This window comes from Lemur catta, chromosome 2 (assembly GCF_020740605.2).
Source record: "Lemur catta isolate mLemCat1 chromosome 2, mLemCat1.pri, whole genome shotgun sequence".
Classification (NCBI taxonomy): Eukaryota; Metazoa; Chordata; class Mammalia; order Primates; family Lemuridae; genus Lemur; species Lemur catta.
The window spans coordinates 85,968,659-85,995,186 of record NC_059129.1 but is presented as its reverse complement, the minus strand read 5'-3'; the positions used below and the strand labels follow the sequence as shown (position 1 = coordinate 85,995,186).

General features: G+C 45.0%; 2 protein-coding genes across 8 annotated transcripts in view; one reads left to right on the top strand and one right to left on the bottom strand.

The window, feature by feature from the left end:
• The first annotated feature begins 1,082 nt into the window (after window positions 1-1,082).
• On the top strand, window positions 1,083-4,449 carry LYRM2 (LYR motif containing 2). The gene is made up of 3 exons (XM_045544026.1): window positions 1,083-1,160; window positions 2,107-2,247; window positions 2,619-4,449. Exons 1-3 carry the CDS (start codon window positions 1,116-1,118, stop codon window positions 2,703-2,705), a joined length of 273 nt encoding a protein of 90 aa, XP_045399982.1. The 5' UTR covers window positions 1,083-1,115; the 3' UTR covers window positions 2,706-4,449.
• Window positions 4,450-8,415: 3,966 nt separating this feature from the next.
• ANKRD6 (ankyrin repeat domain 6) overlaps window positions 8,416-26,528 on the bottom strand; it is a 164,273-nt gene continuing 146,160 nt past the window's right edge. For 2 of the 7 annotated variants that reach the window (XM_045544022.1, XM_045544020.1), the window contains 11 exons: window positions 26,024-26,122; window positions 24,442-24,540; window positions 22,256-22,354; window positions 20,907-20,984; window positions 17,705-17,809; window positions 16,175-16,309; window positions 15,656-15,841; window positions 15,032-15,184; window positions 11,359-11,472; window positions 10,638-10,764; window positions 8,416-9,472 (listed from right to left, as the gene is read on the bottom strand). In XM_045544022.1, coding sequence (XP_045399978.1) covers window positions 8,904-9,472; window positions 10,638-10,764; window positions 11,359-11,472; window positions 15,032-15,184; window positions 15,656-15,841; window positions 16,175-16,309; window positions 17,705-17,809; window positions 20,907-20,984; window positions 22,256-22,354; window positions 24,442-24,540; window positions 26,024-26,122 — 1,764 coding nt within the window. In that variant the 3' untranslated portion in view covers window positions 8,416-8,903. Of the gene's footprint in view, window positions 9,473-9,629; window positions 10,765-11,358; window positions 11,473-15,031; window positions 15,185-15,655; window positions 15,842-16,174; window positions 16,310-17,704; window positions 17,810-20,906; window positions 20,985-22,255; window positions 22,355-24,441; window positions 24,541-26,023; window positions 26,123-26,528 lie in introns of all 7 variants that reach the window. The other 5 variants (XM_045544024.1, XM_045544023.1, XM_045544021.1 and 2 more) reach the window with 4 other exon arrangements.

Below are 26,528 nucleotides of genomic sequence, written 5' to 3'. Positions count from 1 at the left end.
AACCAGAACACAGGAATAGGGAGCATCAGGATTCAAACAGGCAAGGAATCAGCAAATGCTCAGTAAACAGGTATTGAATGGGCATTTTTGGTTCTATCTTAGTACTATTTGGAAAAGTAATATGCCAAAGATTCGCTAACCCCACTTTCTAGTAATCTAAAGGTGTGTAGTGTGAATTGTGGGGAGGATAAAACAACTATGAAGAAATAAAAGCTTGAGGCATAGGGGTGTTCAGTTCCTGGTTATTAGTGATGGAAAGTGCTTAAAACCACAGTGGGGCAGCCTTGTTAACAAATGACGATCATGAAGACTGCCACTGGGAGAAAATGCTTGCGACATAAGAACGGGATAAAAACAAGGGGTAAAAAAGAGAAGAATGGGAATTTTAACACATTGACCGCCACATTAGAAAGAAAACCTTTTTCCTTGGGGCCACGGTGTTTTCCTGTGCCTGGGTTATATGCAACTGTCAATATTAATTGTAACAATAAGAACCTCAAGAGTTTCACAAACCAACTGCAGGGTTTCCCCAGGGGCCACCCTTGGAACATGCAGGCTACGGCAGGGCAGCTCCCCGTGCGGTTCCCAAGGTGAAGAGACCTGTGCGAGTTACATATGCTTCATGAGGCCAGGGGCTCAAAACTGGCATGCGTTAAATACAACTCACATAGCAGTTCATGTGTTAAAATAACATTTTAAACGTTAGTATTTTCAACTACACACATTTTAAAAGATTCGAAAGAACACTTTTTCTCCCTACCCCTCAGAACACTTGGCTTCCATTTAATTAACTCTTAACCATATGCCAGGCCAAGAACTGTGCTGCCTTACCATTCTTATTGCATTATCAGAACAGCCCTATGATGCACCGTTATCACATTTTACCTAGGAGAAAAAAAGACTAAAAGTCAGGAGAAACTCCCAGCCCAGAGCTACGTGGCTCGTAGCTCCTCAAATCGCTCCCAACCCGAGCTTCCGTCCCAAAGCCCGGCTGTCAGTCAGTCAGCGCACAAACCGCGTGCGGTCTCCCAGGAAACCGAGCTCGTCCCGCCCCGCCGGGTGCGCCCCCCACTTCCGCTCCTGCGCGCTGACGCTCCGGAGGGACGCTGGCGGATATGGCTGCTTCCCGTTTGCCGCCCGCGACGCTAACGCTAAAGCAGGTACCAGCGGTTCTCTCAGCCTTATGGAGAAGCTTACCGAGGTCTCAGCTGCTCGATTGACCACCTCTCCCTCCACCCTACAGAGTGGGTCTCGGGGGCGACCGGAGCAGCTCGCGGGCTCCTGCCTCTGTGATTGGCCCCGGGCCTGGGGGCGGGGCTGCCCGCGGCCGGCAGACGCGAAGCGCTCGGCTTCTTCCGCTTGGCGCGGAGCGGGAGGCCGGAGTTTCTCAGCCCGACGCCCCAGCTGCCCGCGGGCCGCGGTGAGGCCGGCTCTGCTCTGCGGCGCTGTGGTAAAGTGCAAAGGAGAGTATCAAAGCATCTGAACAACTGCGTTAATTTGGAAACAGTGCTGTTATTGTGATTACGACTTCTAGAAGACCAACAGCCCTTTTTCTGCCTAGTAGTCAGCTTTTGATTTTACTGGTTCTTAGGTGTGACAAAGGAGTAAGCAAACGGCCCAAATGAACTTTTTTTTTTTTTGAGACAGAGTCTCGCTCTGTTGCCCGGGCTAGAGTGCCGTGGCGTCAGCCTAGCTCACAGCAACCTCAAACTCCTGGGCTCAAGCGATCCTACTGCCTCAGCCTCCTGAGTAGCTGGGACTACAGGCATGCGCCACCATGGTCGGCTAATTTTTTTCTATATATATTTGTTTAGTTGGCCAGATAATTTATTTCTATTTTTAGTAGAGACGGGGTCTCGCTCAGGCTGGTCTCGAACTCCTGACCTCGAGTGATCCACCCGCCTCGGCCTCCCAGAGTGCTAGGATTACAGGCGTGAGCCACCGCGCCCGGCCTCAAATGAACTTCTTGATGCTTTCTTTACAAAAGTTTTTCTTTACCTTTTTGAAAATTGATGACCCAAGGGAAGTCGTCTGGTTATAATGTGGTTTGCTTTTCCGAGCTGGCGGTGTACAGTTTGTAATTGCCATTTCTCCTCCCCTGTGCAGTTCATGAGAAGGCAGCAAGTTCTCCTTCTCTACAGAAGGATTTTGCAAGCAATTCGGCAAGTTCCAAATGATTCTGATCGCAAATACCTGAAGGACTGGGCAAGGGAAGAATTCAAAAGGAACAAAAGTGCCACCGAAGAGGTGAGAAACAAGATCATGGTGAGGACAGGCCCTGACTTTTTTATACTGATTGCTAAACTTAAAAAAAAAAAAAAAATTCACCAGACATCTTGGAACATAAATGTCACTGAGCTGGTGTATCTTGATCGTTGCTTGTAATATTACTGATTTTCCACTCACCTATGTTTTAAAATTTAATATTGCTGTATCTACACTCTACATCATCACCTGATTTTTATGCTGTATGTTTCACATATATATTTGGAAAGCTTTTGGCTTTCCTAATATGCAACATTTCAAATTCCGAGTATTGGTTCTTGATTTTAACAAACAAAATGGTAGAGCTTGTTTAACTAGGTAAGACAGTAACCAGATTTCACTTTCTTCTACAGGACACTATCCGGATGATGATTACTCAAGGCAATGTGCAGCTCAAGGAGTTAGAAAGAACACTTGCTTTAGCAAAACCTCAGCTATAGCATTTTGAAGGATTTTAAAGTTTCCATGCATTTTGTTGACTTTGGGCTTAACAATGGGCAGCCTGAGGCCAAGTCTTGCTGTTTGTATGTATAGTATTTGGGCAAAATATCAGAAGATGGAGCACGGTATGACATAGCAAAGCACATCAGAACAATTGCCTTAGAGCTGGAAAACACCCTGAGTTTTGAAGATTTTTGATACGACAGCAGTTTTTGAAAGAAACATAAACCACTATAACAAATGGCCAGTTAGCACATGAAAAGATGCTCAACACAGTTAATCATCAGGGAAATGAAAACCAAAACCACAATGGGATATCACTTCACATCCACTACAATGGCTATAATTAAAAAAATAACAAGTGTTGAAGAAATTGGAAGTCTTGTACGTTGCTGGTGAGAACATAAAATGGTGCAGCCACTTTGGAAAACAGACTCATTCCTCAAAAGGTTAGAGTTGCCATATGATTTAGCAATTCTACTAGGTCTATAACCATCATTTGGCAATAAAAAGAAATAAAGGACTGACACATGCTACACATGGATGAACTTTGAAAACACTGTTAAAGTAAAAGGAGCCAGTCACAAAATATCACAAATTGTACGATTCCATTTATATGATCCAGAATAAGCAGAAAAATTAGTGGCTGTAGGTGGAATGAAGAATAACTCCTAATGGATGTGCGGTTTCTTTTCAGGGTGATGAGAATGTCCCATGGTTACATTGTGGTGGTGGTTGCACAACTATGAGTACACTCAAATCCATTGAACATTCTCAGTGTATGGTATATGAATTATATCTAAATAAAGCTGTTTGACAAAACTGTAAGATGTATGACTGAGGGTATACTGACCCCAGGAGATCCCCTGGAACTTTCTTGAAGAATCCTTTTACACTATCAGGGTTGTTGAGTTATGTTTTTCACATGTGTCATGGTTTGATAAAAGACTCTCCAAAAAGATCATTACAGGGAAGGTAGATCTTCATTGGGAAAAGAAAAGACATAGCTACACATTGATGCACTTACCAAAAAGAAGAAGGAAGACTTTAAGCAACTTCTGGATGAAACTTTCGTGAATACCTTAACATCCATGTGGAAAGAAGTAAAAAAAAAAAAAAAAAAATCCTTAAGGAAGATCCTCAGTGCATTCAGTTCTCCTCTAGTGACAGGAAAAAATAAAGAGAACTTAAATACATGAGAGACAAATACATCACAACCAAAGCTGACTTCAAGACACTTTTGAAAGAAACCAAATTTATACCATAATTCATTTAGCGAAGCTTATGGAAGATGCTGGGATCAGCAATCCCTCAAACTGAAGTTGTCTGTTCAGCAGCAGAACTAAAAAGCTAATCTAAGAATCTGACCAGCACGTGAAAGACATAGACAAAACTTTGCAGAATGATAAAATGGTATCCAGTACTGGGCTGTGTGCCAGAAGAGAGGCATAAACTAATGGTGGCATATGCTGATGACCTGGATTGCCAGGGTCCACCCCCACCTCTCAGAGCCTACAGGACTAATTCTGAGTACTCTTCCATGAGGGTAGTGTACTTACTAATTCAAAATGCTTGCATGAGCCAATTTTCAGGTTTTTATATGTATTAGTCAACTTATATTGCAAAATGATCTATAATAACAAGCATTTCTTGAACAAAGACCACTCTGGAAATATTTTTGTGTGACATAATTGATACATTCTAATATAGGCTGTGTTTAGTAAATCTGAAATCTTAAAAAAATCATCCTTTCATGAGTGTGGAAGTTGACTTAGTGATGTTCTTCCTGACAGTGGTGTACATGGAGGAGTTTTAAAGAGCATATGTGGTTTGAATTTGAAAGATGCAGGTATCACAGACTCTAAGAAAACCTAAGTTGGGGTTTCTTTTTTGCTTTTTAAAGCAGGTAAAACACTAAAAATTGAATTATCTTCCAGAGGCTAAGATTACTGTGATGGATAGACATACTTTTACCTTCCTCGCTAAAGAACAGTTTATTTTGTTCCCTTATATGTTTTGAGTATCCCCTCTGAAGTCTTGTTTAGCCTAAGAGAAGATTTAGTTAGCAATTGCTTCTAAAGTGTAAGAACCCACAATCATTAAGATGTTGGCCAGAATAAAGCTGCTGGCGAAACATTTTATTCATCATGAAATGATTATTATCAGTATTCTGCATTAGACAACAAATTACCTTCCTGGGTATTCCCTGAAAGTTACTCCTGTTTGAATGTTAAGCTTTTGTTCCTAAAGCTTAATTTTCAGATGTTCAGTTTTTGTATTTGAACAACCTTTATATAAGGTTTAAGTACAAAAGCTTTATCGCATAAGAGAAGTGGCCTAAAGCTATTCATTATATAACATTAATTGTCCCTGTGCCATCAGGTTGGAATTTTTAAATTCATGATCCAAGCGTTGCCATGGATGTGCATGCAGGGAGACAGGTGATTTTCTGATAATTGTGGAAGGCAGAACATATTCCCTATTTGTATTATTGTAGTCATACCAGTGGACACTTGTAGGAGAGAGAGAGACCCATGCTTACCTAAACCATCTCTGTTAGTGGACTAAGTAAGGAAAATGCTAGTAAAAACAAAGGGAAGTAGCCTACCTGTACTTTGAAAAAAAAATTAGGTTATGTTGAATAAGGACCAAACAAGATCAAAAGCAAATTGTTACTCTGCCAAACTAGAAATCTCCACAGGCTGTTTCCTTGCTTGAGCCAGGCATTTGATAAATTATATCAAAATTACCTTAAATTTACTATTTTTATTTACTTGACTAGAGTAAAACACTATACTGTATCTTACGTTGGTGTCTTGGATTTAAGTTAATATCTTCACATCTATTTGACTTAATATTAAAGGCAAAGAATATTTCCCCTTAAAATTACAAATTAAAAAATTGTTTTATTCAAAAAAGATATCTTAAAAGGTCATTAGTTTAAGTCTGACTTACTTGGCTTTTATAATCCACATTTCACAATCATTTATTAGTCTAAAAGTATAATGTTACCCTGGCTTTTACGTATCATTGAACTATTACACAAATGGGATTCTGTCTTTCACCTTTATCAAGTATTTTCCATATGGTAAACAGTTTAAACATTTGTTTAAGCTTGATCCAAGAAATCTTGCCACACTACAGCAGTTTTGATGCACTGTGCCTGAATCTCAACTTCAGAGCAAATATATTTAAATTATACTTTTATAGACACAAAGTAAAGTGTAGCTGGGTGAAGGCACTCTTTCAGGGGCCAGAAAACTTGATCAACCACAACAAATGAAATTATAGACTAAACAAGGTATTCACACTTTCATTTTTTTAATAAGGAATTTAAGATCCATAGTTTGGAGAACAATGTTTAATCCTTGGGGGAAACATGAATTCAAGGTGATAAGAATATTAAATAGAAGACAACATGCCTCTCAAGTATATCAACATTTGACTCAAAAGAGAAGTACATGAAAACATCATTTCTTTATTTTGGGGTCCCAAAGTCAAAAGACTGGAACTAATATATTCAATCTATCACATAGTATACTCAATGGAATAATGCACTAACAATTAAAAAAATACCACTGCAATATTTATACAACTTTTGTGTGTTTTACATCATCTTTTCCCACAGCTATGGAAAGTTTCAGCTTCAGTTTGAAACATGACAGGCTATAAATTGTTAATAGTTCTGTTTCTTTGGAAAAGTACAATTGTGGCATTTATTTTAGCAGATAGTTAAAAGGGAAAAATATAACACTGACCTGTAGCTAAGTTTTGACAATGACAAGTAGCAAAAACACAGTTGTTGGAAGTAAAAAGCTATTACATTGGTCTTAATTCAGATGTTGCCACCTCTCTGGGTTCGGAGGCTGACCCTGTCCTATTTCTTTGTCTCTATTGGTTTTCTCTTCAGAAGACAGACCTCCAAGAGACAAGATTCACGTAGTTGGTCAGACTAGGTCCATTTGACCTTTCTTATTTCCTCTCTAGTCTATTAATTGTGACTTTTTATTTTTATTTATTTTTTGGAGATGGGGTCTTGCTCTGTTGCCCAGGTTAGAGTGCAATAACATCATCATAGCTCGCTACAGCCTCTAACTCCTGAACTCGGGATCCTCCTGCCTCAGCCTCCCAAGTAGCTGGGACTACAGGTGTGCACGACCATGCCCTGCTAATTTATTTTTTGTAGAGACGGGGTCTTGCTAGTGCCCAGGTTGGTTTCAAACTCTGGATTCAAACTATCCTCCTGCCTCAGTCTCCCAAAGCCTAACTGAATTTTGACAGAAGTATCCAGTTCACAATGATAAGCTGCCTGCTTCTGATGGGTATGAGGTATAATCAAAATATTCCCACCAAAGCACTCTATGGTCTACACTTGGTAATTGAAGTTTGTTTTCATTTTCAGCATTCTTGTCAAGGATACCTTGAGGTAACAGGAGGTATTTTGATAAGTGAAAAATGTCTCCTGCTTGGAACACGACTTACTGAAGTTCTCAAGATTTCATCTCTTCTTTGACCATTAGGCAGTTCTCAATAAATAGATGTACATTGCGGAATGATTCTAAAGAGGTTAGTGATATCCTGTTTGGGAACAGATTTAGAAAACTGAAGGTACTATCCCCAGCTCTACAATTCTGTGATTCTGCAATGGGAACAAACAGGAAAATGAAGAGAGGAAAGTGCCTCTCTATTAGCAATCCAATGAGTGTCTCCGGGGAAAGGACTGTCTGCCTACCTAGTAGCTGAGTAACAAGAGAAGCTCACAAATACACAAAAATCAACTTGAGATAACATCAAATTTGTTCCATATTCAGGTTCTGTAACAATGGCATATGTATACTGAATTACTTTTTTGGGGGGATGTCTGTATCCATGGATTGTCACTCTAAAAAAACCTAAAACTGTGAGCTTGACAAGGGGACTAAAACATACTTTGTTTTTCTTGGTGTTCCCATGTTAAGAAGTCATTATTTTCTCTTTGGCTCAATGAGCAGCATTTCATTTGCAATTGTGGACAATAGTTACTAGGTTCCTGTCTTCATAGAAATAGAATTGAAGTTTCTATGCACACATGGGCTTTTGAGAAGATGAATATAATCCCACATTCCAAGGGACAAGATGTTTGTCCAAAGTTTCAACATATCCAGGCTACTTTTACAACTTTGTTTCTATTTCATTATGGGGCAAAGTCAAGTCTTCCAGGCTTTGTGAAGCTGGGGAACAGTGGGGCCTAAGTCAAGTTATTGAATAATTTATCTTGACATAGTCACTCACTGCAGAGCAGTGGAAAGCTTTTGAGGTTCTTCAGGGATAGAACTCATAATACTTAACACTTTCAAGAAATAGCCTTATTTCTTTATAAAACCTCGAATAATCTCAAATTCAGAAAGGTACTCTAAGATAATTGGGTTTGATTAGGAATAGGTTATTTCAGGTAATTGTTACATGAATGTTTTTCCAATTAATCTGCTTTAAAATAACTATGATTTTTGGCTACAAATATAAAGATGATGATCACAGGATCTGAACCTTTCTCATTGGAGCTCATCATCACCATTTCCAGTGCTGTTGGCAAATTATTCATTATTTAAATAAGCTGACTTTTCAAACAATTTTAAGATATAATGGATTGTATGACATCATGAAAATCTCTTTCTCCTCAAAATCTGGAAAGTTTTCACCTGGTTAAAATGTCAGCATTTTAAGAATTATGAACTTGAGAAAGAGGGTTTAGCACATCTCCGAGTTAGCGGCTCTCTTACACAAAGACTCTTGTCTAGGCACAGCAGGTGTGTTCACATTTATATGAATGACTACTGCAGTTCACAAAGGGTTGATTTTTTTCTTACTTTTGACTTATATTATTTCATACATCCTGAATTTTGGGGTTTAGGCTTACACATTACTAAGTTTCTTAGAGCGGTTTGCTTAATCTGAGCTTTTGAACTTCAGATGAACCTGGACTGAAGTTTAGTGTTTGTAATGAAACCTGAAACTAAGCAAGCTTCCCCTGGTTCTAGTTAACCGTTGAAGTCTTCATAACTTCAGGGCTTAGGAAGAACGTATCTGGCACATTTGAGAAATTAGCCATTTTTTTATAGGCAAGTCTGCTATGTACACAATAATTGACTCCGTGGGCATACTATTCTACAGTTGCAAAATCAGAAATCCTCAAGAATCCTTTCTTCCACTTTCCAGTGCTAATTTTCCTTCTGCACCCTAGTCCTCAGTTTAGCAAGTTCCTCTTCTAAACTTTTAATGTGTTCCTTCAGTGTAGCCTTGTCTTGCTGGGCTTTCTGACTGGCTTGGCTTCGTGCTTCCTCAATCTTCCTTTCGTACCACTTTTCCATCTGGGTAGAAACAGCCTCAAAAAAATACTGGGTAAGCTCCAGAGCTTGGGAGGAGTCTCGAGTGTGAGGGGCAGTCTGCTCACTGCCCGCTGCTGCTGGCGGCTGCCCACAGGCGCTGCTGGCTGCTGGCTGCTGGGCTCGCCGCCTCGTCTGCCCACTCTTCCCGGACTTCTTAGTTTGGGTGCCTCTGTTGACGCAGGGCCCAGCCGGATCACACTTGGCTGCCTCGTTCAAGGGTAGCGAGGCTGTCTGGACCTTGACGTTCCTCAGACGGGAGCCTGTGCAGTCGGAGGAAGACAGCTCCTGCTGGAGTCTGTGGGTAGCGGTGGTGGTGACAGCCTTCTCCTTGGGCCGAACCACCTGAGGAGAGCTGTCAGAGGCCGCCGCTGGGCCCGCAGTCACCACCGACTGATCCACACCTGGTTTCAGAAGGGAAGCAAACATCAGAGCAAAGCCACATTCACACAGACACGTGGCTGTGGGTCGGCGTGCGTTTGAGAGTTGTGGGAACCCTGTAAAAATCACCAGCATCCCCAACCACCCAACACACAACTTCTCCTCTGTGGTTTTCCTCACCTTTCTGTCCCTCCCCTTCCACTTCAGCTCCCCTGAGTATCATTTTGGTTTATCGGGGCTTTCATGAATTCTGCGTTAGCCACACCGGTGCCGTCTAAGCCAAAAAAGTTGCCAGCCTTTCCTTTAGCCTGCCACAATCTACCTGAGAAGGCTCTGGGTCCCATTTCCTGATGCCTACGGGTGACACAGCTCACCACGCGTCTCAAAGCAGAATTGGACACTTATCTACGAGAATGAATATCCCCATTCTCTAATCTCTGGGCCCCGAGCCTCAGCGTACTAGTGCCTTGACCCCTGCTCCAATTTGGAAAGGACATCCTACTGCCCACACCCCGAGCTCCAGGATGAGCGTGACTAGTCCCTGCATGGAAATCTGCCCAGGGAGTTTCCCAATCTTGTTGGCACAAAGAATATAAAACCATGTTCCAGAGACAGCCTGTGCCTGTGGTAACACAAAACACTTAACGTATCAAAATTCCCCATTGCAGCCTAATTACCAAGGCTCTGAATGTTCTCAAAATTATCAAGTATAATCACTGTGGCTAATGTAAAGATGCTTTGCCTGAAGCATTTCTTATGTAGCACCTGTGGCATGTTCAATAGTGAACTGCTGTTTAATGAGGATTTGTATAGTTGGAAAAAGGTAAAAGGCTGATTAGGGAGAAGAGAGGGGTAAAAGGCACAAAAGGCAAGGGAGAGAGCCCCGCTGAGAGAGAGGGTCACTCATCACTTCTCATCTTTGGGGTCCACGCCGATACCATCAACACTGTAACCAAGGCAAGGTTATCACCGATCAACAATTCTTTTACTCCTTCAAATATATTTGGGCACTTGAATAAGAGTGATTTATTTCGGTATAGGGACTGGGTATATAGCTGTGAGCAACACATGGTCCTTTCCCCGACAGAGTGTACTCTACAATCCTGACTGCCCTCAGATGCAGGAGAGAACAAGATCTGGGGGTCACGTTACCTTTGGACAGAAGGGCTCTCTCTGTATGTGGGTTACCTGTAGAGGACTCGCAAGTAGATGGTGTGGATTTAGCCCTGGAGGCCCTAGAATCTCCAGAAAGCTTCAGCTCCAGATTCTGAATCTTTAACATGCACCAGGTTTTTAATTCATCCACCAAGGACATCTAAAAACACACACACACGCAAATTAGTACACAAAAGAATCAAGTGAATTTGATAGATGGTTTGTGAATAAAAACATCAAAGATGGACTTTTCAATTGTGATAGTTGAAGATATCTTGACAAACCCCAAAGCTGTGGATTATCCACCCTCCCATAGGCCACAGCAGGCACTCAAGCAGAGAATTATCTATAATCTTCATTAAGTGACTTAGAGCTACCTTAACCTCAACTACCCAGAGCCACCCAAATCTTCCAAACCAAGCACTTCTGGCTGCTTAAAAGCATGAGTTCTCACTCACTCACAAGTACTCACTCTGTGTCTATGGTCCTGGTTAGACAGTAACTCCCTGAGGGAGGAACTCAACCAATGTGCAGTTCTTAGAACTGGTTCCAGAGAGAGATGACATTTTCCCTGGCATGTTCAGTCTCCACCTACTGCCAGCGTATTCAGCCACAACCACAGACAGAACTCTAGGTTCCTTTCTATTACCCTCATTTCAGGGTTGTGGCAATGATATGCCATGTAATGCAGATACTTCTAGGGAGTCTCAGCTTGGGGTTCTCAGTGTGGTAACCGGCAGCTGCTGGTTTGTACCTGTCGTTTCTCTCCCTCGTGCTTCTCCAGGTCTGAGTGCTGCTGCAGGCGGTTCAGGCACTCCGTCCTCTCTGCAGAGAGCCGCTCAACCATCAGCTTGTCCAGGACTCGCATCTGGGATTCAAGGGGAACAGAGCACATGACAGATCATCTAAGGACGGGCCCTGGTCTCTCAACGCCTGAGGAGGGCTTCAGGGGGCCCCCAGCAGGGGCCAGAAAACAGGCAAACTTCAACTCCTCATTCTAGTCTGTTTTCATGGAACTCTGTTTTTTCAGAATTCCTGAGCATGGTTCTATAAGGCCAACATTTCTTTCTCATTTGTTAAAGTCCAAAGGAGTCTAAGAGACTATGAATATGTAGTAAATAGACAGCTTGAGCCCATGCAGACCTTGTAGAAAAAACAATTTTTATAGGCCTTGAAACATTCTAAGACTCTGTAAGGAAAAACTATCTGAAAGAATGGAGCTCTTCCCTCCCCACCGCTCACCTTAAAAACTGTTAGCTATCACCCACGAGGCACTGAAACAAGCTGAACACTCCGGGCTCTTACCCAGCTTTTCCAGTAAGCAAATATTTTTGGTGTTTCATTGGAAGTAGTCAAAGCATGTGTGAAAAGACCACGGAAGGAGTTTAAAGGATTGTTTCAGAGAACAAGTGACTGTCACCTTTTAATCACATGCCCTTATGGGGCCCCCCCCCCATCTTGACAGTTCCCGGAAGGCCTTCATACCTAGCAGGGCCAAACTTTCACTGCTTTGACGAGGTCCAGAGAAAAGAAAGGGACTGTTGTTAGCAGGAGCCAGCCCATCAGGGCCCACTGGTGAGCTCCTCCCCTGTCAGGGACACACATGGCATTCGACACTCAGATGTTCAAAAAATGTTTAAAGAAAGAAACGTCAGTTCTGGAGATGTGATGAGCACCTTCTGTTACGTCTCTCCAGTCCTGTGTTTTTCTGTGAACTGCCTTCCTCCTGTTTTTCAGGATTGGCCTGCTCGTCCACCTCCTCATCCTTCCTACAGGTAGCTATTTCAGGAAGAGACACGTGTATATGTTGCCTTGTTCACAGGTCAAGGTTGACTGGCTCAGGCTGGAGCACCTGACTCAGACTGGGCCAGAGTCTCTTCCCTGCAACTTGGAATTGGGACCAAGATTTTGCATCCCAATCTGTTCCTTCCTTGAACTAAAGCAAGGTCCTTGAGATATCCCAGCATTCATCTAACACATTCCTCTTTGGGCTTAGCCTAGCTGAAATGGGTTTTTAATACACAAAACAGTCTTAACTAATATATTACGGACCCAAGAAAAGATTTTTTAAAATGGGCTTTCTACAAAATACAGATAGCAAATAAGCCTGAAAAAGGTTCAACTTTTGCTGGGCGCGGTGGCTCAAGCCTGTAATCCTAGCACTCTGGGAGGCCAAGGCGGGTGGATTCACATGAGGTCAGGAGTTCGAGACCAGCCTGAGCAAGAGCGAGACCCTGTCTCTACTAAAAATAGAAAGAAATGATCTGGCCAACTAAAAATATATACAGAAAAAATTAGCTGGGCATGGTGGTGCATGCCTGTAGTCCCAGCTACTCGCAAGGCTGAGGCAGGAGGATCGCTTAAGCCCAGGAGTTTGAGGTTGCTGTGAGCTAGGCTGACGCCACGGCACTCACTCTAGCCCAGGCAACAGAGCGAGACTCTGTGTCAAAAAAAAAAAAAAAAAAAAAAAAAAGTGAAAGAGAGAAAACCTATGGCAAATGGAAGAGATCTCTGAGGAATGTCACTATAATACATATTTCTGTAATGTGGGATGTTTTTCTAAAAAGCACGTGTTATTTTTAAAGTATTTTTTCATATTTAAAAATCTGTATCAATCACACATTTATTACTAATTACAAAGGGAAAAATGTATCTTTATAATGGAAGAATATGGTGGTTACCAACTTAGCTAAATGATCAAACTTAACATCATTAATGAGACATTCTGTGCCTCCTGATGTGAGACAATTTGAAGTTTACACCATTAAGTATGAAGTATTCTTTTTTTTTTTTTTTTGTGAAAGAGACAGAGTCTGGCTCTATCACCCAGACTGGAGTGCAATGGCGCAATCACAGCTTACTGCAGCCTCAAACTCCCAGGCTCAAGCAATCCTCCCACCTCAGCCTCCTTAGTAGCTAGGACTACAGTCATGTGCCACTACATCTGGCTAATTTTTAATTTTTCTGTAGAGACAGGGTCTAGCTACATTGCCCAGGCTGGTTTTGAACTCCTGGCTTCAAGAGATCCTCCTGTGTCAGCCTCTCAATGTGCTAGGATTACAGGCATGAGCCACCACATCCAGCCTATGAAATATTCTTACCAGAAATATTTAACCTGAACCTGAATACACATCTAGGCCAGTAGTTTTCAAACTTTAGCACACACCAGCATCACCTGGAAGTCTTGTTAAAACACAGGTTGATGGACCCCATCCCCAGAGTTTTATTCACAGTTAAATTAAATTAAATGCAGTAGATCTGGAATAAGGCCCCCAAGTCCCCAGGTGATCTGATGCTGCTGGTCCAGGGACCACGCTTTGAGACTCACAGTTCTAGACCTAACTTAACTTTCAGTTTACAGAAACGTAAGGATAGAGGAACAAGTTAAATAACACCATGAAAACCCTACCAGACAAATCTAGAATAAAACATTCTATAAAACAACTGGGCTGGATGCTTTAAAAAGTTTATATCAGCCAGGCATAGCAGTGTGTGCCTGTGGTCCCAGCTACTTGGGAGGCCGAGGAGGGAGAATCATTTGAGCCTGGGAGTTCAAGGTCAGCCTGTGGCAACACAGCGAGACAACCATCTTCAAAAACCAAAAACTGGACAACGTTAATATCATGGGGGTGAAGGCAGAAGCCAGACTCAGGGCTGTTCTAGATCAAAACCTAACAGTCCAATGCACAAAAGTGAACCTTCACTGGATCCTAGACTGAGATTAAAAGCAAAAACCAGCTATAAAAAGAAAATAAAACATTTTAAAACAATTGATAAAATCTGAATATGGACTGGGTATTACGCAATTATTAATTTTCACGTGTGAAAATGGTATTGTGGTTACAAAGGAGAAAGTCCTTATTCTAATTCTAAGCACTCCGTAGAGCTCCCCTGTCAGAGCGGTTTGCAACTAAATCTCAAACAGCTCAAGAGAGGAAAAAAAGAGGTGCGAGACAAAGAAAATACAGCAACATATTAACAACTGCTTAAATCTAGGTGAGTGTACACAAGCACTCATTACCTTATCCTGTATGTTTAACAAAGTAAAAAGTTGGGAAAATAAAAAAAACAATAGACATGATTATTCTAATTTTATATGCGATGGGAAGGGGTGTAGGGAACATCAACATATAAAAAGACTGCAAGAAAATATGCCCCAATATTAATAGTGCTTTTTCATCACAGTGGGCTTATAGTGATTTATTTTCCTTTCTAATTTTTTTAATTTTTAAAATGGGGATATTTTACTTTTATAATCAGAAGCAATTTAAACATTTTCTTAAAAAATAAACACACTATAACAAAATTACGTAAGCAAGCTTCTTCCTTGACAACCCACTGGGCACTCTCCAGGCGGAAGGGTGTGCTAGAGCCAGTTTCTCCCCGAGCTCACGCTCTGCCAGGACGCCTTGCAACTGACCACTTACTTGGTGCTGGGTCTTGTTCTCCATGTGCCCCAGCTTTGTATTCATTTTATCCTGAACCGCCCCCAGCTCTGCTTTTATCTCCTCCACAGTGGCCTCCAGCTGGTTCTCCAGCTTATTGATCAGAGGTTCACATCTACAGCCATTGATTGGGGCCTGAGAGAGAAACAGAAAAGCAATCAATCCTTTGTTCGTTCCTTTGACAATTATGTTCCGAGCACCTACTACGTGCCGGGCAGCATACCGGGGGATACAGATGATGGAGGAGACAGACTCACCCCTGTCATAACTTTGGAACATCCTAGAGGCCAAGCTTTGGGTGCAGTAGGCAAGGCACGGATAAGATTCAGAGGGTAAGATAGGGTCCCCATCCCTAAGCTGCTTTTATCCACTCTGGGGCCTCAAGATATCTAGTCACCTAAGGATGGTGCAGAAAGCTCTGTGACTACACCTCTGCTTGCCTTGGCCTCAGCAGCAGGAGCACACGTGCACCGTTCTGGGGGAGGCCGTCTGGCTTACCCTCAAAGCCCGTGCTTTACTAATGCCTAAACTGGCTAACAGCCCCCAGGCGCAGCGTGAAGCAGACAGCCCTGCGGCAGGGCTGCACTCCTATCTCCCGACAGGTACCTGCATCACCTTCCCGTCCTTGCCCCGGTACAGCGTGTAGAGCTGGTAGGCTCTGAACTCATGGGGTGGGGGCGGGGATGAACACCGATGCCTGCTCCTCTTTTTAGGGTGATTATGAGCGTGCAAGTTCTTCTGGTGTCCAGGCTGTTGGTCTGCTGGTGGGGTGGGGTCAGAAAATGCTGACACCTGTCAGGGAGGAAGAGACGACGTCCCTGAGCCCTGTGACATCTGCAAGAGCGACACTAGCCAACGGCTCCCATCTCACCCACTTTTGGGCAAAGAATCCCACCTTGCTTTGCCTCACAGTGTTCCACTCCAAGCAACATATGTCAAAAGAAATATACCAGCATGCTAACCTTTCATCTGATGTTAGCTAGATTTAATTTCTGTGCTCTGGCTGCAAACCAGCAAGCCAAGTGAAGTGGCTTTTTAGCTGCTGGGCGTGATGATATCGATATACCAGGGCCCTCCGCCACCCTGCCTCCCAGCCACCCTCTCAGCTTTCTTGTGCCTCCTGACCTTGGGCCTTGACTTTCTCCTCCTGTCATCCTTTGCTTTGGGCTCTGGGGAGGCTGACAGATAATCTTCTCTGGTCTCCTCTTTTCTGAGCACAGCCTGCTCACTGCTGGGGGTGTCTCCCGCTGAGACACTGCCCTACAAAGAAAAACAGCCCAGAAGCCTGTTCTACTTAATCCTTCAGCCTTTTTCACTAACAGGGTGAAATTCTATTTGCAAGACTTCACCTAATAAGGGGCCCGTGGGAATCTTTGCCAAAGACATAAATTCAGACATGAAACACTGCTTGGTGATCTTAACTAAACATATGATGCTACTCCTGGTTGGTTGAATATTTGGCTTTCATTTTATTTATTAGGTCACAAGCTAAATATATCCTCGGGTCTAATTCTATGTTCTAGAACGCTAGGAACCTGCCACACACAAAACACCTCAGCATTAGAGACTGTTGGTCTTTTGCATTTCACCAAAACATAACCGACTCATTCTTTGAACTTGGGCCCCCCCACAATTAGAAGAGTAAGAACTCTCTAAAATGAAAAAAATATCACATTTCTGGGTCCTTGTAAGAACTTTTACAACTTTTATGTACAATTCACACATATAAACTTAATCAGAATCACAATGCCTTAATCTTAGAAATTGATTAATTTTGACAAAGCAGATAGAAGAGCAAGTAATTGGTGATGCATTTTATGTGCCAAAAGTTGTCTCTGTATCCTAGTCGTCTTTCTCCTGAGAGAGCTGACAGGCTCGGTTCATTCCAGGGCTACCACCATGTACAGTTCGGTTCATTCCAGGGCTACCACCATGTACAGTTGTGCAAGCTGTTCACTGCACAAGGGCACCTAGCTGATGGGGTCGGTGGGGCAAGAGAAGCTGAAATCAACTCAGGCTCTATTCACCATGTGTGCCCTGTGCCAGGCTGGTCTACCCAGGGGTCATCTTTTTAATTCGCAAAAGGGAACCATGTGGGCTACCATGGCTTTGTCTATTTCCTAAATGGAAAGAGAGGAAACAACCTATGCCAGTGGTTCTCAAACTCGAGTCCACATCAGCATCACCTGGAGGGCTCATTCAAACACAGATTGCTGGGCCCCACCCCAGAGTTTCTGATCCAGTAGGTCTGAGGTGAGGCCCAAGAATCTGCATTTCTAACAAGGTCCCAGGTGACACACTGAACACCACACTTTGAGAATCATGGCTCTACACAAGTAAGGGCAGGTGTCAGAGAGGCAGTGCTGCCCGCACGGCAGGGACAAAGCCACAGGCACCCGGGGCTAGCAGATACGCCCCACAGGGTGCTCACGGGGAATGGGCGACACCCACACGGGCATACGGTCTGCAACCCCGGAGGAGAGGAGGACGTGAAGCCAAAGGGGAAAGACTGGCAACACTTTGAGGAACCGTGGTGGGAAGGAGAGGCAGAGGAGGGCACGGCAGCTGCCGCACGGACGCAGCCGAAGCAGGGAGCTAGCCTCCCACCCTCCGCAGGCGGGCAGAGGTGGGCGCGGGCGGGAGGACTGCCCCCACCTTGCTCTGTGCCACCTCATCTCTCGGCACAGACTGGGCTCTCCTCTCTTCCTTGAGCCTCTCTCTCTTTTTCCGCAGGCTTCGCCCACGACTGAAGCGCAAGACCTGAGGGAGGCAAATGGCATCGTTACAAACCACTGGTGTGCGCGGCGTCAGCGTGCGAGAACGCTCCTCAGCCCTGCTGGCACTTCCGGCCCAGCGGGAGAGACCAAGCATTCACCTCAACCACCTCAGGGCCACGCGCAGTGCCTCCTGGGTCTTGTGCTACGCACTCTGTGACCCAGACACGGGTAGGACGTTGTCCCTGACCTCAAGCAGCTCGAAGTCTATGATGATGATAACAACAAGCATTAATGTGCGGGGCCGGGACTGCCAAGGTACAGGCTGTGCTCCAGGGAGCACCATCCACGTAAACCAGGCAGGATGGTGACCCCTGGAGTTCGGCAATGTGGCAGCCCTGTGCCAAGCACAGTCTCACTCTCCATCTTGGTACGCAGGACCTGAACTAGCCCATCAGATTTTCTCTTGGCCAAAGTGTGTCCAAGTCATATTCAATTTGAGTCAAACACTATTATATCTGTGAGTCACGGTACCAACCGTGGGGCAGGAATCTCTTCCCCCAAAGCCAGCAGTTAGTCTGCCCCTTACAGGGCAGACCAGCAGAGTGGATACAGACAGGAATGCCTGTGGGGGCAGACAGATGCGGGTTTGAACCCAACAGCAGCGGTGGTAGGGTCTTCAGGCAAGTGATTTGACCTCTGTGTGTTCTATATTCTCAAATGCAAAAACGGGGAGTTGTTGGGATTAACCAAGAAAAAGCAGGTGGCTGGCACAGAGGAACAAGTCACTGGCAGGCGTCTCCCTTCCTGCCTTCGGGTTGCTTAACCAGGAGAGGACGGTGAACCACAGAGTACAGATCTTTGAGCTGGTGGAAACCTTCAGCCAATGGCCCATAACATTTAAGAGTATAAAGAAGTCGTTAGGCCAAAAAGTCCGAGAACCACTGCCCTAAACCGTTTCTAAAGCTAAACTCAGACTCACCAGAAGTCAAGCACGATGAAAGGAAGCTACCAGTACCTGCTGCTCACCTGGTTACGGACCCTCAGGACAGAACACAGTGCCAGAATCAGCCTGAAAGTCACTTTCAGAGCATTTGTGAAACAAATCAATGAAAAATGACAAGTGACACTCAGAGGTCACCCAAAACCAAAATAATCATCAGCAAAATTCCCTCCATGTCACTGTCATTAGCCAGTGAAAGAACTCTGCATGGCTTACAGCCTTTCTCAGCAAACCGCATCATCTACCAAGTGGAACACCATTAATCTCTTCCAGTGCACAGAAAGCTGGGGACAGTGACCTTGAGGGCTCCAAAAGAAGTGTCCCCTTAGTGCTGCTGTGGCCCATTAAAACCCATGTCCAACTAAGGGCCTAAGGCAAGGGGATTTCTCTTTTCAGACAAACAGTAAGGCTATTCCTGTAACCACAGACCATCAGAACAGTATGTATAACGTTTTACGCGTATCCTAAACTTCCTTGTTTTTGTTGAGAATAAGGTTTAGTATGTACAATTATGTGTAATACAAACTTTCATAACATCTCATCCAACTTATTTACTACTCAATATAAGCCTCATTTTTTTTAACGGAAACACAAGGGGAGAACTGCACAGGGAAATGGTCCACAGTAAAGCTTTTTCCCTGTAAGTGAAGATCCTTGGGCTCAGGAAGACAAATGACACATGGATTAAAGACATGTCAGTCTTTACGTGCCCGGGGGACTCTCCAGCCCCACAAGACTTGGTGCTCTCTGTATGGCTGAGGACGGGGCTGCCTGTCATTAAACTGCCACATGCTAACATGCCAGGTAAATGTGATGAATTGTGACGTGTATATAGCACGCTGTACTTTTTCATCCATGAGAGACCAGCATTTTTCTATCGGGATTCATGGATGTGATTCTGCTGATGGTTCTTTACAAATAGCTGGAGAGGGGGAACCTTCCAGCCCTGCAGCTTCTCCTGCATGACTCCCTCCTGTCAGCAGGTCTGTGGACTTTTGGAGACCACTGAGTAGGACCAGCTCTGTGCTCAAGAGGGTGATCAAGTTTGCAAAGGACAAAAATATTAACCATTTCCAGAAACCACTAGTTATACTAGGCATGTTTTTAAAACCCAAATAAAATAATGGCCATGCAAGACTCTGGGCTCGGCTGGTGGGGGGCTGTGAGCCAGCAGGGTGGGGTTGGAAATCTTCCTTTGACTCCCTGAGACCTTGTCGTCATTTTGCAACAGTAGCCAGAATAAGACAGAAAACCAATCAGTGTTTGCTGTAATGTAATACAGAATAGCTCCAATGTGGAAATAACCTAAATGTCCAACATTAAGGAAATGGTTTAATAAAATACTGATGGCAACAAAAAGAATATTATGCTTCCATTATAATGAATAATTATGAAGACTGCAGAACACTGTCCTATTATGGTTAGGACACAAGGCAGAATACAAAATAGTATATACATTGTGAGCACAATTATATAAAAATTATGTGTTTGTGGGAGGTAATATGAAGAAACAAAAACAGTTGTTTCAGGGTGGTAGAATTATGGATAGCTTATAAATTATTAAATTTCTTTATTATTACTTAGATAATGCCAACCTCAACTCAAATGGTATCAGCCACCATTTTTTAAAATTGAATGATGATCAAAATACCATTATTCAATAAGAAAGAAAAGTAGACTGTACTTATCTGCCTCTGGTGGACATTGACTACTTTATCTGCCCAGAATAGCCCCCTCCCTCCTACCTTTCTCTGGGAAATGCCCTTCTCATCTTAAAGCCCGTGTCCCACTGGCTCAGGAGTGGTCATTTGCCCCAAGCTCTTCAGTCGTGGTCCTCTCTTGCAATGCTTTAAACGGGAACTTCTTCCCTGGCTCAGTAGCCGGGAAGCCATGACCCAGGAAGCTGGTTGTGACAATGACCCAGCCCCAGGGAGATGACGATGCCCTCGCATGAAGAGCTGGACTCAAAGTTTGGTTCCATCATCCTGGAGGCCCACGTGGATTCCTGCGTTCTCCACTGCCTGGTTAAATTCCCTATTTAAGTCAGTTTGATCTGGCTTCAGTAGACTGCAACCAGAGGAGTCCCAACAACTTTGTAGCCCCACGTAATCGATACAACGGAAAGTGCAGAAAATCCTACCTGGGGAGCTTTAGTGAGGAGAAGAGCGACTTCTGGGTTATTGTGGTAGCGGGCAGTCTCCAGCGGAGTCTGGCCTGCCTAGGAAAGGCACAGGGAGGGCAGGTGAGAAAGGGCCAGCAACCCTGCACACACACAGCCTCGCGGGCATGGCGCCCGCCGGGAGTGGGCAATTCTGCACTCAGCCACCCCAGCACCTACACGCGCTCAGCAAAATACAGCCACATATGCAACGTGGCCTGCTTGTCACCCTCACCCGCTCCAGTGAGGGAGCCAAGTCACACTCCGGGCACGATGATGAAAATACACAGCACCAGAGGGCACGTGCAGGCTGAGTTAAGTGCTTTAGAGGCAAGCTCTGGGGCACTGCCAAGGAAGCCTCCTGCAAGAGAGCAGGGCAGGGACCACTCAGACAGCATCGAGGTAGGACATTTCAGTTGAGGGAACAAAGGATCAGGAAATCCAGCCCAGTAAGGACTCTTCTCCGGAGAACAGTGGGGAAGACGCCTGCAGAGGCAGGTCAGGGCCTGGCTGTGAGAAACAGTTACGAAGCTATGGCCATAACATACATTTGATGGAGATTAAGCCAAAAAACAACAGTGGATAACAGTGGATCCAAAAGGAAGGGGAAGGGATTCAAGGCATCATGGAAGAGGTGACTGTGCCCTATCCCAGCCCTGTACAAGTTCCAAAGCTACGAGAAGGCAGGGAGGAGGAAGGGGGAAGCAGATGCAGGAGCCAAGGAAGGCCCGGGGCTTTTTGTCAGCTGCAGCAGCCACGGAGGACCCAGACATGCCACACAGCTGTCCCACCCCAGGCCCCTCTGAGCCTTTCAGGAAGCCAGAGACCATGCGGCAGCCTCAAGGAAGAACAGGGGCCTGGGCTGGTGCCTGCTGTAGGATCTGGGGGACAAAAGGGGAGAGGGAAAGGGAGGAAGGGGGGGCACGAGGTGCTTTGGAAGAGGAAGGAGTGAGAGTTTTGAGGCTGACTAATCTGATGGGCATGTGCCATTTTCCTGAGGGCCACACGCACTTACAGGCCTGGAACTCACTTGGGTAACACCCACTTGTCAGTTTCTGTGGACACCTCCGAGCTTCCTTTACAAGACTGTGCTCACGGCAGCCAGGAGTCTAAGGTGGGCCCTCAGGGCTTGTCAACTCCTGGGGCTGCTCAGGGCAAGGGTCCCCTCAGGTCCTCTCTGAGAGCCCCAGGGGTTCAGTGGAGGGAGCTCCCTGCTCTTCCAGAGAGCAGCTGGGCCCTTTTGAGTCTGCAGGGGTTTGGGTAGTAACAACACACCCCATTCTGGAAAGGGTGGGAATGGCTTTAGAAACTACCATTGCAACTCAACTTACATTATTAACAATGGTCCCATCTGCTCCAGCTTCCAGTAAGATTTTAACCACCTTCTTGTGATTTAGGGCAGCAGCAATATGAAGTGCTGTGTCTCCAGCCTGAAATTAATCAGAAGAAAGCCTGCTAAACCCCATCTGCTCATGGCCTCCAGCCCTCCAGCTTTTCATCCCTGGCCTACGGGTGGCCCTTCAAACTCAAACCAAGATTTGCCTTAGACTGATCTGGGACCCTTTGTTGAAGTGTTAGGTGGTTCTATAGAGAAAGATCTTGGAACTAAATCACCTAGGCACCAATATCACATTCCTTTTTGAGTTGAGATACCAGAAATCACACAACAGGACTAAATGCAGGGGCAAAGTAATGCTAGGCTGGGGTTGTTGAGAATGGTGGGACCTGAAGCCTCGCAGAGCCAGGAGGACAGGCAGGAAGCCTGGGGTGGGCAGCCTCATCATTCTGGAGCTACTGAGCTGTTCCTTTGCCCAGGGAGGTCAGAGGTCAGACAACTGCTTGGTGTCTGGTGCTGGACTGAACAGAAGCAGCTGTGAAGATGGCAACTTCTGCACACTGGAGGGGTAGCAGCCCCACCATCAGCCGCCACAGGTGGAGCTGCAGGGCCATTAAAACCCAATCCATAGGCTGGCTCAGGGTGTCAAGACACCAAGAATTGGTGTTCACTGAAGATTGTTTTCTACCTCTTACCATACAGCCTATAAACAAGCTTTCATATTTTCTTTATACAAAAAAGACATTTCCACGTAATCAACTATGAAAGGAGGATACGGACAAACACAGCTGAGTAGGCCAATTCCAAACGCAAATGCTGTCATTTCCCAAACAGAAAGATACAAGTAAACCAGACAAATATAAGAGAAGTGAAACAATTCATTCTCTCCCCTGTCAGGTGATCAGGAAAAGTGCCCTGATACTTTTCTTCCTGGGCAGCATGAAAATGTAGCCATCTCCGTAAGGAGCAGGAGAAAGTTTATGTCGTTTCCGAGCCACTTAGCAGTGGGGGGAAGCTCTCCAGCACTGGTTCCCAATCTTGGCTGCACAGTGAAGTCAGCTGGGAGCTTTAAAAATTACTGACCCCGGCCACTGTCCAGTGGGACGTGTGCCCGCTCCTATCCCCTTTGGAGTGTACTATTGCTAAAAAAATAAAATAAATAAATAAATAGTACTATCCCTGGGTCCCCCCCCCCATACTCTGATTTCACTGGTCTGCCATGTAGGGTGGGGCATGGTGGTTTTTAAGAGCTCCCAGGTGATTGTAACATGCTGGCAAGGTTGAGAAGCACTGGTTGATGGGCTGTGCAGGGTAACCTGATGAACTGGAATCCACTGGGAAGGCTGTAGAATAACAGACTTAGCTGTTTCATTAGGTCAGTGGTCCTCAATCCCGGCTGCACACTAACATAGAGTTTTTTTTAAAATAGCTGGACCTCACCCCCAAAGGCTCTGGCACTTTCAAACTGGAGCAGGATCCAGGAGTGGTATTTTTAATTCCATATGCAGCCAGGTCAGAGACCACTGTATATTTTATTTGAATCATGATCTGATTTTTTTTTCAAAAATTTCAGATTTATGCACCCCAACTCAGAATAGCCAAACGATGTACCACTTAGACATCAATATATACCAAGACAATCTATTTTTTTAAATCCAAATGACTACGGAAAAGCATGCAAGTTTCCATGGAAGACTGTAATAATCACAGCTTCATTTCAAAACCCCATTACATGGCACAGCTACAGATCGTGTACCTAATTTTACAGAAATGAGAGACTCTGCTGGCACAAATAAAAGTAAGTGGCAGTGCAAGGAACAGAACTCAGGGAGTCGTGAGGTCCTAACCCTTGCTTCTTTACTAAGCCACACTCTTCCTTGCGGGTTTCCTTTTTAAAATCATATTAAAAACCAAACCCACCCCAGGATCTCCACAAAATGTTCGATATGCAAATGTGGTGATATGCACGGGAATGATAAGGGCGCTTTCTCTAGGAGGCCAGATAAACCGGGGCCACTAGAGCTCAGTGGGACACCCATGCAAAGCCCAGCCCTGGCGGAGTCCCAGCGGGGTCGGAGGGCAGCACTTCCCAGCAGCCTCTGCTCCCGTTTGCGCTCACACACCTGTCAGGTGGCCCTGGGGGAGGGTGCCGGCGGCCATGAAGAGGGTACATGCACTGACCTGGTTCTTTTCATGGACAGAACAGAAAGCACTGAGGAGCAGCCTAATGATGGACAAGTGATTATAGCGCGCAGCCACGTGCAAACAGGTGTCGCCTGCCTGCGGACAGAAATCAAACTCTAAGCACAGTCTGAACAGTTACAAAACAGAAAAATAAAAACAAAGTATCATTTCAAAGCTGGCAGACAATCATATAGTCTTTAGGGGATGTTGATCTGAATTATAAGCATCTCTTGTAACATTGCCATTCCACTCCCAGACTTGCAGTCTTTTGCTACTGTGGGCAGCTCCGCTTGTTTTCTGCCTGTGCAGAACCACCACGTGGCCAAACAGACTCTCTGCTTTCATGGTTATGAAACTAGATGTCTGTTCCCCTCCGGACCTTCAGAAGGGGTAAGGGGGGCAGGTCTGCTTACTCAGCACCCGATAAGGCTCCACGGGCCCTGGCCTCCCCTACAACACAAAAGGCCTGGAGTAACGTGAACTAAGGCCAATGGCACTGCTTTGGAAACGAGCCTCTCCCCCCACAGGTCCACTGTGGCTGAGAGGACAGGTAGCAGGGTAAGTTGTCAAATTTTAAGAGCACATGTGTCTCCCAAAATTCAAGAGCATCCCATTTCGGTAGGACTCCAAAATCCCGTATGAAGCGAAGTAGCCTGGGAAGCTGATGAGGAAATAACCATGGGAGCAAAAAAGGGCATTCAGAGAAACTCAGGGTCAGCACCTTTCTTAGCGGGCACGGAGGGAATTCTGCTCCCAGAAAGGCAACAAAACTGGAGACAGAAAGTGGGGATGTCCTGCAGTGTCCTCTTGACATTTTCATTCTAGCTCTGTCTACAGAACGGTAACGATTCAGCTCAACTTTCTCCCCTGGATTAAGAAGGAGCCAAGCTTAAAGCTGAGGTTCAGAACATTCTAGAATAGTCTTAGATGAGCCTGTCCCCAAACAGGGAGACCCCCAGCTGAAGCCACTCTTGAGAGAAGCCCCAGATTTTCTTGCTGATGTGGCTAGGGCATGGGATTTACAGACGACATACGGATTGTTGGGGAGGAAGGAGGGATACTCCTGCCACCTTTCAGGTCAGCTTGTCGCAAGGATGCCTCAGCAATCGATAGGGCCTGCCCTCTGTAGACACCGGGCGGGGGCGTCACAGGGCCTCCCCTGTAAACGGCATCACCCCGTATTTGCTGATAATAATACAACACTCTACATGGGTGGAGACTTTCTCAAAACATTTAACAGGCTCCTAGACTGTCACTGGCCAGACACACACTATAAAGAAATGATAAAATGAACCAAAGTTGAGCGAAGGGAAAAGGATGGGAGAAAAACAATATTTCTCTTCTCATGCACCTAAATGACCCCTTAGGAAATTAGCAAAAAAATGAATACTTTAGAGATAGTTCCCAAACACTTTTTATGTTTTAAATTCTATAATAGATGTTAATACTCAAGTATGCTTTGGGGGTTATTTTCTGGAGTGATGAGAAAGAGAGGGAGAGGGGGAGATGGGGAAAGGGGGACAGGGGAAGAGGGGGACAAGGGAAGAGGGGCATAGGGAAGCCAGTTTTGTTCACCCACATTATTTTTGAGGTCGGCACGGGACCCGCCGAGCAGGAGGACGCGCGTGCTCTGGGAGTGGCTGTTCTGGCAGGCCAGGTGCAGAGCTGTGTTCCCCGCCTTGGAAACAGGCAGAGAGAAGGGAGGACACGTTAGCAACCCGCTTCTGCACAAACCTATACACCTTGCAGAAGGGCAATACTTACTCAGGAGGAAAAAAGTCAACGCTCACGGTCTCTGCCTCCTGATCGGCGGTCCCAGCAGGGGGGCTTCAGAGGCAAGAACATTTAATTTGGAATCCAAACAGGCAGAAGAGTCCTGCATATCATAAAACTCTGGTTCCGAGTCCTGGCTCTGCCACTTACTAGTTGAAAGCCGCCGGGCAAGGCCCTTCAAATGCTCAGCTTTGAATTCCTTACCTGTGCAGTGGAGCCTTTTTCGAATCCGTTCTTGTATGTTTCTTGAAACATCAAAATTTGAACTATGGGGAGGAGGGAGAGGGGCAAAGACCTACCTAATGGGTACA

What these genes read in the sequence shown, in the direction of transcription:
- LYRM2 (XM_045544026.1), top strand. Translation starts at nt 1,116, where the DNA reads ATGGCTGCTTCCCGTTTGCCGCCCGCGACGCTAACGCTAAAGCAG. An exon ending in CGACGCTAACGCTAAAGCAG is followed by an intron (nt 1,161 to 2,106) that starts GTACCAGCGGTT and finishes TCCCCTGTGCAG; the next exon opens with TTCATGAGAAGGCAGCAAGT. An exon ending in ACAAAAGTGCCACCGAAGAG is followed by an intron (nt 2,248 to 2,618) that starts GTGAGAAACAAG and finishes TTTCTTCTACAG; the next exon opens with GACACTATCCGGATGATGAT.